General features: G+C 44.8%; 1 protein-coding gene across 1 annotated transcript in view; it reads left to right on the top strand.

The window, feature by feature from the left end:
• Positions 1-14733, top strand: part of LOC105382326 (C-1-tetrahydrofolate synthase, cytoplasmic) — a 38724-nt gene that overhangs the window by 21432 nt on the left and 2559 nt on the right. Inside the window, exon 14 of the mRNA XM_038107416.2 lies at positions 13082-13367. Within this exon, the coding sequence (XP_037963344.2) occupies positions 13082-13367 (286 nt within the window). The remainder of the gene's footprint in view (positions 1-13081; positions 13368-14733) is intronic.

Raw genomic sequence — 14733 nt, forward strand, 5'->3', positions numbered from 1 at the left:
TTGTAGCGAAGGCATCGGAAACATAGTCGCTGCGATTTGGCTATTTCCCATCGCGAGTTCACATCTGTTTCTGCGAACTTCGGGCATTTATTGATGAAATGTCCTTCTGTGGCGCAGTGGCGGCATTTTACAATTTTTTCTATGACTGTGGCCGCTGTGGTGTAAGCTCTCTGCATTCTGTTTTGACTGTGCTCTGTGGGTTCTGTCTCTGGCTGTGCGTAGGGCCCGCAGAGGTCGGCTTCTCTTTGAAGAAATCTGGAGAGCTTCAAAAGGTCCGGCTCTTCTGTAGTCTGAGTGGCGGCGTAGTCGAACCATCGGTAGCGTAGTGCGGGCGTCAGCTTATCTATGGTGATCTTTGTGGCTTCTGGGCTGTAGAGGTAGTGTATGCGGTCGAGCGCCCGCAAACTGGCGACGACGTTGAGCACGCGGCTGGTGAATACGCAGACATCGCGCGGGTTATCGGTGAGGCGCGGCAGCGCACGCAGACGGTCGAGTTCGGACATGGCGATGGAGTCGGGGCGGCCGAAGCGAGACTCCAGGGCGCGCATGATGTCTGTGGCGCGTGCATTCAATATTAGCAGGTTCTCGACTGCTTCCTTGGCTCTTCCTCTCAGGCTTCGTCGTAGTCTTGCCACGTTTTCAGTCTCGGTGAAGTCCTCTGCTGTTTCATAATATGCGGCACGGAATGACAGCCACTCGTGGTGAGAGCCGGCGAAGTATGGTAGCTCCGTGTGGTAGCGTGGCGTGGCCCGCTGTCCGGCCTTCGCGGCGAGTGCTATTGCGGATGCCAGCTCGGAGATGTTGATCTGTTGTGGCTGGCTCGCAGCGGCTGGGACGTCCCGCGGTTGGCTTCTTGACTGTAGGGCGACGTGTGCAGGCGCGGCGGCGGTGGCGGCTGCATCGGGGGCGGCCGCGGCGACGGGGGCGGCGTGTCCAGGCGCGGCGGCAGTGGCGGCTGCGACGACGGGGGCGGCCGCGGCGACGGGGGCGGCGTGTGCAGGCGCGGCGGCAGTGGCGGCGACGATGACAGGGGCGGCAGCAACGGGGGCGACACCGGCGGGGGCGCAGGGCGCAGGCGGCGGAGCTTGTAGCTGTGGTGGCACTCCCGTTTGTTTCAGCCACTCTTCCACTTTGTTCCAACTTTCAGTCGCGTGTTCCGACTGCTCTTCATCTTCGTCTTCACTACTTTCTGCTTCCAAGACGGCGATGCGTGCGGCGGCGAGCTCGAGTTGTATTCTCAGCATCTCTTCCTTGGCTCGAGCTATTCGCAGCGCACGCACAGACTTGCTACTCTTTGACTTGCACTTCTGTGACGACGAGGCGGCGAGCTGGGGTTTCTGTGCGACAGCAGCGGCGGCAGTGGTGAGAGCTTCTGCTCCGACCTTCTTCACGGCAGCGGAAGAGGTTTCTGTGGGGGTGGCGGAGACAGAAGCGGCGGCGGCACCAACTGCGGCAGGCCCAGCGGCATCGGCGGCGGCCTCGGTAGCGGCAGCGACAGCGGCGTCGGCACCGGCAGCAGCTTCGGCGGCGGCAGCGGCTTCGGCGGCGGCAGCGGCGACGGCGGCGGCTCTCGTGGTGATCGGCATTCTTGATCCGACTTCCTGCAACGACGAAGTATCCGGCTCGAAGGACCAAATGTGCGGGGTGCACCTATTCTGGTTGAGGGAAGTACGGCGGGCAGGGATCAGGAATGAAAGACTTCTATTCTGTTCACCAGTCAGGAAGTGAGAGAGCTAGAGCTGTTGCTTTGCTTGTTCTTCTTCTTGTTCTTTCTTCGCTGTTTGCTTTTTAACTGAATGCACTGTTAGAACTGTTTTGTTCTCTATTTACTATTAGACTGATTACTGTGAGGCGTTAGCGTCGCCTTTTATACTGTTCTCTATCGAATATAGAAATCTCTCGAAAACTGTGGAATGCTATGGAGAGTTCCGGAATGTACTAGAATCATCTAGACTTTCAACGCCATCTGTTGCCAAGTAGAGTAACTGCGTTATCTGTTAGTAGGCTATCGTTCTACTTAGTTATACTATTTCCTACTAGATGGCGCTGGCCTCCTCACTTCCTGTGACTATTTATTTATTATGAACAAGACATAAATTATATTCTATTCTTGTCCCGAACATATACCTACTGTGTACTGTGTATCACATCACGTGTAGCCGCAGCCCTACTCAATGTACGGGGCTAGATAATAAACAATGGCAGTCGTCATTCTATGAATTTCGAAGGTCATCATTTGGAGCACAATCCAAAGGGTGAAAGTACCTATTCATGCCTAAACGGCTTCTCTAATGAAAATTTATTTTTAATTCGATTCTGGCGCAAACGTTTCATAACTATTTTTCAACACTGTATCTGCTGAAACTACTTAGACTGACTGGTTAAGATGCAGACGTGCCGTTTTCACAATTCCATTTTGAGTATCCTCAACTGTTTTATGGATCTTTCAGTTAGTTACGTAACTAGTTACCAAGTAAAAAATTACTTGTGTCATGCTCGTACTCGCATCTCATTTAGGAGCTCTCTGGCCTCTAGCTGAAGGCTAGAACTGGTATATATGTATATCTACTAAGCTAGTACAGAGTTATAACCGGGCAGCGGTGACTGACGTGGTAGCTGCTTGATTTATTAGAGTTTGCTGAAAACTTTCTAAATAAGTAATAATTATTAGTCATAATATTAACTCTTCGCAGTTCTTTCAGAATGCAATACCAGGTCGCTGAAGTACGTAACCTTCCTTAGCTGGACAACAACAAGCCTTTTTGTTTTAAAGAGTGTCACAGTTATTCGCCGTTCCACTGTCATATCGATGTCCAAGGACTTTTTCTTGGGTATAGCTAACTACCTAAGTTTACCTATAGATAGCCGCAAGCTATCTGCTGTTGGCGAACTGTCAGTTCTGATTGATAAGTCAGGCTCGAGGTGGCTCGTCCAACTGTCCATGTTCCCGCCACCATGATTGTTGCTTCCACAGATTAGAGAGTCTATGTTGGCTGTCGTTGCATCAGGTCTGATCAGGTACAACTAACATCTTTACGTACCATCTTTATTTAATCGACCTAGGGTAAAACTGCCAGTTATTGGCCAACTAAGCGGATTGGCCACTTCAAAGCTGAATTATTTCATACAGATTAAACCAAAATTGACAGATGGTGTATGAATGTAATCTAGAAAAGCTACTTTTGCCTCGCAGTAAATCAATAATTTATTTAGAAAACTATAACCGATAAAAAATACATGTTATTGCAAACCTGTGTAAAATTGCAGTTATTGGCCAAAAAAATCACTTACCGGCCATCCATAGGCTGGTTATTGGCCACAGGAAATAATTTTATAAAAAAGCTTTAAACTTCTAAAAAATAGAAATTTATGTCGTCTCCTTTAATAAAAACTTTATTAAAATCAGTTGCAGAATAATATTAACCACGGCTAAACTTCAAAAACAAAAAAAAAACAATCAACTTTCTAAGAATAAAATACTAGGAATATAACATTTTCAATTACATGTTTTTTGTATACATAATTATATAATTACTTAATAAACACCGTTCCTGCGTACTTTACATACAACCAATCAAGCAAAGCAAGATCTACCGACGCTGTACGTGCGTATTTTATTCATCGTCATAGAATCATCATCAGCCAATACTCATCCACTGCTGGACATAGGCCTCTCCCAAACATAACACTCGGTCCTCGTCCTCGGCCTTCCTCATCCAGCCACTACCAGCTACCCGCCTAAGATCGTCGGTCCAGCGGGCAGGAGGGCGTCCCACGTTGCTTTTGTCTGTTCGTGGTCTCTATACGAGAGCTCGTCTAACCCAACGGTTATCGGTTCTTCGGAAGAATCGGGAGATATGACTGCCATTTTATCTAAGCACATTTTGACAGCTATATGTCGGTAACCTTAGTTCTTTGACAGATAACCCTATTTCTGATACGATCTATCAGAGCAACCCCAAGCATATAGCTCTCTCCATAGCATGTGCACCAGTCTGCACCATATGTCATCACTGTGCAGGATGCAGTGGTTGACTAGACTTTTGTCTTCAGGCTTTGAGGGATGCCTACAGGTTGGGAAGCAGCATTTAGGCCACTTAGCATCCAGCTGAGTTCCGGCAGACATTCTGCCATATTGACGATGTCGTCTGCGCAGCGGAGGTGTGACATGTGTCCGTTCCAGTCCAACGTCTTAAAGCCATCTTCTAATGCATCGGTCTTCAGTTTCTGAGATATCACATCTCCCTGTCTCACTCCTCGTTGCCTTTGGATAGGTCTTTTCTTGTGGTCCTGTTTTTGGACAGTCATAGTAGCAGCATTGTATAGACACCTCAACACCCCGATATAGCGACAGTCGATTTAGCATCTCTCCAAGGAGTCCAAAACTGCCCGTCTCGATGGAGACGAAGGCTTTCTCATAGTCTTCAAAGGTTAGACACAGAGGCTTATTATACTCTTCGGTCTTCTGTATAATCTGGCTTACTGTGTAGATCTATTGTACTATTGTAGTCTTTTCGAAACCCAGCTTGCTCTGGGTGCTGAAACTCGTCGAGCTTTTAGGCAAGACGGTTCGTCGATCGATATCCTTCAATAAAATATTGTTGAATTTCTGAAAACTACTTTCTATTGTCTTATGTCTTGTCTTGTCTTTTATGAATTTGAAGGCTTTATTTAAGTCATCCGAAGAATACTGTCTTCGTTTAGGTGGCATCCCGTTGATGATGGTTTGCGCACTGTAACAAAATACATCGGTCGGATATTGGCCACTTCACCACTAAATACTGGCCACCTATGCCAGTAACTGAATTTAATTGATAAAAATGCGTGATATTTTGCCACACGATACTACAACTTATAAATATTGTGAAAACAGTCGATTTTCATCTAAATAGAGTACTTGCATTTTTATTTAGTTATTGGCATAGGCGGCCAGTAACAGAAAATTTGCAATATATTGATTCAATTATTGGCCACCTCCAAAAACTCACCTTCCCAAAGGTAATTGCATGAAACTATAATATATTAATAAAACTTACCATTAACACCATATAAATATGCTAAAGAAATCACTTAAATTGCGTTCAATCACCAATAATGTCAATTTTGAAGAAATGTGTTTCGTTAAGAAATACGTTACTCTGAAGCGTACACGCGGAAGTCCGACCGCCAACTGTCAGAAAAAGGCGGCATAGTATGGCGCTTTTTTTCATAGTGGCAAAAAATTGTACTAAAATCAAAGTCAGTTAGATAACAAAGTTCTATTAAAAAACACATATGGCAGGTGATGCCTCATTCCTTATATTATGATTTTTAAGTTTATAGTGGCCAGTAACTAACGATGGCCAATAACTGGCAGTTTTACCCTATTTTATTTTGTTTTATCTAGGTTGACTTAATGGTTTCAAGATCGAACCTACAACAATGTAAGTAGGTACCTACCTACGTACCTTTGAAGTTGCAACAAGGCGAAGCCTTAAGGTTTTGGCCGAGACCTGCCCTTAGTGTTGACGAACATACCTAAAGGTGAACTTGTTAATGTTTTTCATATGAAGTACTGAACATTTTACTTATCCTGGTGGCATGACTGATCATTTACTTACCCAGTTAAGACATGTTAGCCGGGTTTCATTTATCAACTATTATACCTAATTGTTATTGTTGTGTTAATCAATCTTTATTAATTGATGTCATCTACCAAGGAATGCAGCCAGAGCTCATAATATTCACACATGATGATAAAGAATGATAGTAGCCCACAAAATCGGTGCAAAGGCTTATAAAATAACTTTCCTTCCTAGTAGGACTGCACAGGAACTCGTTAACCGCCGAGTTAGTTACTGTGTGTTACTTGTCAATCTAGAATATGAATATAGTGACCTGCATCATGTTTTGAAAAACTGAATACTTAGTTATCCGCCAGTGTCACACCCTTCATCTAATCTTTTCGAGTAGCTGATGAGGCTGAGATATTTAGTAAAATTATCTTCCCTTCAAGCACCACTCCTCGTTCCAAGGACTAGATGCCGCGCCAGGTGTTGCAGGCCGTGTCGTCGTACAGGGCTGGCTCGGCTGCTGCATTTCTGAGGTCAGTCCAGAATTACATACCCTAGTCAGCATGTGCTGACCTGAGCCCCAGCGGCCTGGATCGATATTCTACATTTTACAGCTTTTAAATATTGTTGCAAAGTATTTCACTGGTTCCATCCATTCGGCTAGTGTATGTTAAAAATATTGCCTTGACAATAACAAGATTTTGATCAATAATTACTTATAAGTATTGCTTTCGAAGAGGCACTGTGTGTATCCATATGTATAAATACCTACCTATATGTATAGGTACATACCTTCCATAACTTTCTGACAAGTCAGGAATAATAAGGAAGTATTTAAGTCTTATGTATACTTATACCTTTCTTTTTAGTATATCTATTACCTAGAAATCTATGCATTATAAATTTATAGATTCAAATATTTATCTACTGATATACTCATCAGTAGCTTATGGGTCACAGTTGGTTTTCTCTCCACCATGCGATAATAAACACATCTCACAATGTTTAACTAGGTTTCAGATAGGCTCAGACTACATAATAGACGCATTTTTCCTGAAATAAAAATGACATATTATGTATCTAGCCTATCTGAAACCTAGTCATTTCTGCATGGTGATATTACAACTGAGGCGCGCGGGCGACTCACTCTATTTATATAGGCACCCGCACCTTGCAAATTAAAGGTGGAGAGAAAAATGGACTTTATTTAACTGTCACTGTGACCCTTATGATGCCGAACACGGAGAAAGTCGAAACGCCATATCTCACAATGTTTAACTAGGTTTCAGATAGGCTAGATACATAATATGTCATTTTTATTTCAGGAAAAATGCGTCTATAATTAACTAAATCAATCTTTCATGATGTTGAAATATTACTTGAAAACGAATATTTTTGTAGGTTTGGAGATGTTACACAATTCTACCCAAAATATGAAAAATCATCCGAGAGCAAATTTATGTTTAAAATTACGTCGAAAATGCAAGAAGCAGCAGTTATTATCAAGAGAATTTTGTGTTTATTATGCGAAGAAGAATATATTTGGAATAGCTAGAATTTTACGTCAGTGAGCGCGCGCTTGTAAACACCGTGCATAGTTTATTATTTAAATTCGTTTGTTTACTTTTTGCAAGTTATTTCAGTAATTTAGCATTAAACTTATTGTAGAGAATTGGTCAAATATCTCACAATAAATAGAAATGATCTTCCTTCAATAGCTTTTATTATTGATCTCAAAGTTTGTTATTTTATATGTCAAAATGTCATGTTACTTGTCACCGTACTTTCTTTTTATAAATCAAAAAAGGATCATCAACATTCTCCCGGCCAAAAAAAATACATAAATTTAAAAAGATACAAAATAAAATTAAAGGTACAAAATAAATTCATTCAGAGCTACCTAACACTATTAATTTAGTTAGTGGTCGCCGCAATATGCCGCCCGACGTCCGAATGTCCGCTTCTCTACATAAACCGTCGGGCCCAGGGAAAACTTTAACAACCACTCCTCTAAGCCAAACATTCCTAGGTAGAGATGGATCCGCTACCAAAACCAAAGACCCCTCGACTAACAAACAATCCTGTACTCGAGACGGTCGAGGAACCAATGTGGGCAAGTACTCACGCAGCCATCGCTTCCAAAACGCGTCGGCTAACCGTTGCGCGTCTCTCCAGCACTTTCGGGAAACCTGATCACAGTTACCCAACCAGGGTACATTAGATGGTCCACCCATAAGAAAATGATTAGGTGTAAGAGATTCTGGATCACTCTCCGACACAGAGACGTGCGTCAAGGGACGTGAGTTCAGCGTGTGCTCAACCTCTGTCAGCAATGTCATCAGCGTTTCCTCCTTTGGTGCTTGCTCGTTGAGGACCGTTTTCAGCGATGTTTTAACGCTCCGCACTAATCTCTCCCAGCAGCCGCCCATGTGCGGAGCCAGCGGTGGATTAAATCGCCACTCGATCCTTTCATTGGTCAAAAATTTCGATACTTCCGATTGATCTACCTCCTTCAGTACCCTTTTAAGTTCAGTGTTCGCGCCTCGGAAGTTGGTTCCGTTATCGGAATAAATGACCTTTGGGTTTCCCCTCCGGTTCATCATGCGTCTCAGCGCCATGATGGCCGAGTCAGTAGTCAAGCTGCCGGCCAACTCGATGTGCACCGCTCTGGTCGTCATGCACGTGAACAGTGCACCGTATCGTTTCTCGTGCCGTCTCCCGATCGTAACAGTCATGGGACCAAAGTAATCCAGCCCACAGTGTGCGAATACTCTGTGATGATGAGCTAATCTCGCTAATGGTAAGTCTCCTGTAGGGGGGTGTAAAGGCTGAGATTTTCGTTGACGACAAATCAAACAGCTGTGTTGAACAGCCTTGACAGTTGATCGCAGATTTATCACCCAGTACTTCTGTCTCAGATCGTTCACGACGGTTTCGGTATTCCCATGGAAGGCCTTTTCATGGTAATGACGTATCATTAATCGCGTGTACTGGTGCTTTCCGTCCAGCAGTACAGGATCAAGTGTACCCGTGTCTACGTCTTGAACCACCCTTGCTCTTCCTTTCAGTCGCAAAACTCCACTGTCGTCTATATACGAGCATAAGTTCTTAAGCTTGCTGCATTTCTCGATCGGCTTGTTCGTTTCGATTCTGGCTATATCTTCGCCAAAGCTTTCATGCTGGCTCTGTATGATCCACAATTGCTCAGCACGATCCATATGCCGACTCTCCAAAGACACTCGTGATTTATTTCGGAGCCTTTCAACAAATAAAATGACGTTAGCTGATGCTCGTATCAAACGTAACCATCTTGAGAAACGATTAATGTCAGGTAGTGGCATTGCTGGTCGGGTACGTGTCGCCATTGTATATTCAATGTCATCTAAGATAGTAGGCGGCGTAATCTTTGGCCATCTATCTCCAGTAAGTTTCAAGAAATCAGGGCCCGTCGTCCATTTGAGTTTTGTGGTGTCATGTCGCTTTGCCCTTGTCGCTTCATCGGCAACATTTAACTCGCCTGGTAACCACTTCCATTCATCTGAATTTGACAGCTCTCTGATTTCGGATATTCGATTCGAGACGAACGATTTCTTGTCTTGCGGGTTGTTCTGTAACCAGTGCCACACTACTCTGGAATCTGTCCAAAAAAAACGATCCACAATATTCAGGTCATGCTCCCTTTGAACAGTGGCGCCTAGTCGAGCACCCATGAGAGCCGCTTGAAGCTCTAGACGAGGTATGGTAATCAATTTCAATGGCGCGACTCTACATTTTCCAGCTGCAAAGGCTACCTCACCGTTGTGTCTACGCAAGTAAGCTACTGCCGAAAATGCTTGTTCTGAGGCATCCACAAAAACGTGAAGTTGAAACTGATCGAAAGCACTGAAACCATAACAACGAGGTACCATAAACTCTTCACACGACTTTAAATCTATCAGGAATTCACTCCAGGTTCGTGTAAAGGTATCACCTATTAACTCGTCCCATTTCACGCCGCTTCGCCAAAGTTGCTGCAACAAAATTTTGCCTCGAATTAACAGTGGACCAAGGAAACCTAAAGGATCGAAAACAGACATTATGACTTTAAGCATTTGACGTTTAGTGGGTTTTTGTGATCCGTCGACAATGTCTGCTTCCAACTTCTTGAAACTCAGGTCGAACCCAAGAGCATCTTTCTGTGGCTTCCATATCATTCCCAAGGTACGCTGAGAGCTCTCCGTTTGCAATAAGCTAACCGACGGCGTCTCTGTTGGCTCAGGAAGACATTCAGGTTTATTCGATACGAAGCCTCTTATCTCGAATCCACCAGCATGGTGAATCGCAGTGACGTCGGCTACTAGTTGCTTCATCTCTTCAACTGTGTCCACGCTATCACAATAGTCATCTACATAGTGTCTTCTTTTAATAGCTATCACGGCGCGCGGATGAGATTCAGCATATTGGTCAGCATTCTTTCTAATAATGTACGTAGCAGTACACGGGGATGATTTCGCGCCAAAAATCATCGAAGTCATTTTGTACGTACGGGGAGGTTGATCTCTATTCATCCCACGCCACAAAAATAGTTGCGATTTCTGATCCTCTTCGTTTATTTTGACACGCATAAACATTTCTTTGATATCTCCCGTAACTGCTACCGCCCTCTCTCGAAAACGGAACAAAACACCAACTAATGAATTAAGAAGGTCAGGGCCTGCTAGCAACTCCGTATTCAGAGAAATGCCTTTTGTTTCTGCTCTCGCATCATGCACTAGGCGAAGCTTTCCCGGTTTAGACGGATTGCGTACTCCGAAATGTGGCAAGTACCAAAGTCTCGGGCCGGCCAAAGTTTCATGGACTTCTTCTGCATAATGTTTTTCCAGTAAATTATCCACCTGCTTCGAATAGTCAATCGAGAAAGCGGGGTCAACGTCCATCATCCTCTCTATCACCTTCAGTCGCTGCACTGCGCTCCCTTTATTCTCCGGCAGAGCGACGTCATCCGATCTCCACAGCAGCCCGGTCTCCCATCTATCACCGATCTTCCTGGTCTTCGCGTCGAGAATACTCATAGCTCGCTGTTCACCTGGTGAAAACTCATCATTCTCCTCATGTTTTACACCAAGGCTATCGACACGAAAATAATCCTTAACCAAGTCATGTAATTCGACGTCAGCTTCAGAGTGATGGAGATGGTTTGTGAATTCTTTGTTTACCTTACAACTAGATGATACAAATCCGTGAAGTACCCAGCCTAGGTTAGTCCGCGAAGCAACAGGCTCGTTCGCTCGTTCTCGGTTCTCTCTTATCAATATCAGCTGTAAATAATCCTGGCCAATTAGAATCTCCGGATAGCCATCGTACTCCTCTAGCGGCACATCCTGTAAATGTAGACAACTTTCTATTAATTTTCTATCGACCTTTTGTGTGGGCAAGCGGAGTGAGTCTACAGTACGTATTTTCGGCAAATAAAAGGAACCCGTAGAAGTGTGTAACGTCACGGCAACTGCAAGGCTATCGTTCTCTCTTCTCGTTTCGCCGACAGCACCCTGCAAATTAAGGTTCACGCGAGGACCCTCTGCACCAATTTTTTCAGCTAGGCGGGAGTCTATCAAGCTTATGGTAGACCCCCCGTCTATCATGACACACGTGCGGACGCTACCAGCAGGACCCTCCACATTGACAGGTAAGACTCCTACATACCTCCGCCCCTCTTGTTCGGGTTTAGTCCATAAGTTGGCCGTAGTCTCAGTCGTTTTATCATTATCGCCATTAGACTGCTTACTTTTGGTCCAATTTAGCCAGTCTTCGCGATGAAGCAATGTGTGGTGCCCACGACTACACGTGGCACATTGACGTCTGGACCTGCAGCGCTCACGTCGATGTTTGGGGCTGAAACATTTGAAACACAGCTTCTTATTACAAATCCAGTCCCATCTCTCGTCCACAGACCTAGAACTAAATGGAGAACAGCTGTTCAAGTCGTGACCATCTTTCTCGCAGAAGGGACAGTATGGTCGTGTTGTGTCGGTCTGCCCACCGCGCTTCTGAAAGGAAACTGCATTGATCGAAGCCATATTAGTCGCGTTGGCCGCACCGGAATCGGAATAATCATTAGTCGCATTGGCCGCACCGGAATCGGAATAATCATCGACCATCGCGAGCACAGGATGACGGCCAAAACCTGAGGAAAAAGTCTTAGTCTTTAGTTGCGGCTCCATTACCCCAGCCCTACACACTAGTTCGGCCTCACGCATCAAATAATCGGATAATGCGGCTAATTTCGGACGGCGGGCGGTATCTTGGGTAACGCTATAATCTATCCACCTATAAACTAAGTTCTCAGTTAATTTATTTACAATTTCCATTACCAAATCCGGGCTGTATAAATAATCTGAACAGTTGGTCGCTGTGATAGCAGCTAAACAATTTGAAACTTTAGTCGCGAGCGTCACTAACTCCGTCCTAGAGCCACTTAGCTTCGGTATTTTCTTTATTTCTCCAATAATCTTCTGCACTATAAGATCTGGTCTTCCAAAGCGCATTTCGAGAGTCTTCATGATCTCTTGGGCCGAGGACACGGTGATGATGCGGGCCGCTACCGTCTCCCACGCCTCTCCACGCAGGCATCTCTGTAGGCGGGCTACGTTTTCGTCTTCCGAGTACTGGCCTATTCTAGTCGTCGACTCGAAGGCGTGTTTGAAACGCAGCCATTCGAGTGCATCGCCAGAGAACGTAGGCAGGTCTCTGGCTGACAGGCGGCCTAGCAATTTGTCACTTCGATTCGCTTCAGGCTTGGGCGAGTGATTTTGATTAAGCCAATGTACCACTCGTGAAAGCGAGGCACGACTTGAGGCCTTCTCCACCTCCTCGACCTCTATTTGGGCCTTTTCCTCCTCTAGTCCAGCCTCTATCCTTGCGCGCTCAGCCTCCAGGCGCCGTTGCTCCAACTGTCGTTGCTCTTCCAGGCGCCGTTGCTCCAACTGTCGTTGCTCTTCCAGGTGCCGTTGTTCAGTTTCCAGCCGTCTCTCCTCCAGCTCGGCAAGCTCTCGAGCCGCCCGAGCCTCCGCCAGCCGGCGCATGGTCGCGGCGCTGGAGCGCGCGCTCGATGATCGATCGGAGCACGGCACCCTCGGCTGTTGGTCGTCAGGCCTACTTTCTTGGTCAGCACTTACTTCATTTTTGTTTAATCTAGCACTACGGCGTAGTGGTCGGTCCATGCCGGACTCGATTGGACCACAAATGTAGAGAATTGGTCAAATATCTCACAATAAATAGAAATGATCTTCCTTCAATAGCTTTTATTATTGATCTCAAAGTTTGTTATTTTATATGTCAAAATGTCATGTTACTTGTCACCGTACTTTCTTTTTATAAATCAAAAAAGGATCATCAACACTTATGATATAGGTAACTTAAATTAGTAAATAGTTAGAAAGCGAATTTATATTTAATTTAAAATCACCTGGGTATACCAGAGCTTTCCAATTATGTAGGGTCAAAGAAGTAGAGTACAGTTATTAATGATTAAACATTCTCACCTCCAACAGCAACGACTCAGAGGCCGAGCTGAACCTCGTGAAAGATTACGCTCTACAAAACGGCGCCTTCCGAGCCGTGGTCTGCGATCACTGGGCGCGCGGCGGCCTGGGCGCCGTGGATCTAGCTGACGCGGTCATCGCCGCCTGCGACCAGCCCTCCACCTTCAAATATCTGTACCCTCTGCAAGACTCCATCCAGAACAAGATCGAGAGGATAGCCAAGGAGATGTACGGAGCCGGCAAGGTGGAATACACTGATGAGGTGCTGCAGAAGATTAAGGTGTTCACTGAGAAGGTAAGTTGGTTAAATTTAACGCATACTCGTACATAGATAGATATTCTTAATTTTAACACAAACAAGATATACTAAGGGCTTGTTTCACAATTTCTGGTTAATGGCTACCTGTTGGATAAAATACATTATATGCTGTCACTCTCTGTCATTATGTTTTAGACAGTGATAGCATGTGTTTTATCCAACAGGTAGCCATTAACCAAACATTGTGAAACAAGCCCTTAGCTACAAAATTATAACCCAACTAACACCGTAGCGTTAAAAAACTCTCATATAACTTGTATAATGGTTCCATTCGAAAATTAAAGTGTTAAGACATAGCTGTATAAGAGTGTAGGAGAGTGCTCTAACTCACTTATAACCACGAAAGAGGCCCACGATTTTGAGAGTAAAGGCTTTAGAAAGTCTGTAAAACGGTGTCATTGAAGTGTTTGGGTGCGTATTGCGACGTATAAAAACGAAATGTATAATTTCACATTAATAACGTTCACAACATATAATGAACGTTACGTATAACAACAAAATCTATATTTTCATAAGGTATAAGATTCAATTGGTATAACGTACATTTTATATAATATCAAAATATATAATACTTACGAGGACTTATATCAATTCGTATAACATACATTACGTATATCGTTTAAAATATATACTATCATTTAGTATACAGTTCATAAAACATACTAACATACAATAACATAATCTGTGTTTAATTACCAAACACCGTCAAACCCCTTAGCACCAAAACCTAAAGATAGGTGCGACGACGAGCAAAGCGAGGAGGAGCGTGTTAGGTGCACATGTTCGTCGAAACCAAAGCGGAGCGCAGCGAAGCGGAGCGGAGCGTCTCCCCACATAGCGTCAATAATAATAATAATGTCAAAACCCCTTAGCACCAAAACCTAAAGATAGGTGCGACGACGAGCAAAGCGAGGAGGAGCGTGTTAGGTGCACATGTTTGTCGAAACCAAAGCGGAGCGCAGCGAAGCGGAGCGGAGCGTCTCCCCACACAGCGTCAATAATAATAATAATGTCAAAACCCCTAGTACCAAAACCTAAAGATAGGTGCGACGACGAGCCAAGCGAGGAGGAGCGTGTTAGGTGCACATGTTCGTCGAAACCAAAGCGGAGCGCAGCGAAGCGAAGCGGAGCGGAGCGTCTCCCCACATAGCGTCAATAATAATAATAATGCCAAAACCCCTAGTACCAAAACCTAAAGATAGGTGCGACGACGAGCAAAGCGAGGAGGAGCGTGTTAGGTGCACATGTTCGTCGAAACCAAAGCGGAGCGCAGCGAAGCGGAGCGGAGCGTCTCCCCACATAGCGTCAATAATAATAATAATGTCAAAACCCCTTAGCACCA

Source organism: Plutella xylostella, chromosome 25 (assembly GCF_932276165.1).
Source record: "Plutella xylostella chromosome 25, ilPluXylo3.1, whole genome shotgun sequence".
NCBI classification, from domain to species: domain Eukaryota; kingdom Metazoa; phylum Arthropoda; class Insecta; order Lepidoptera; family Plutellidae; genus Plutella; species Plutella xylostella.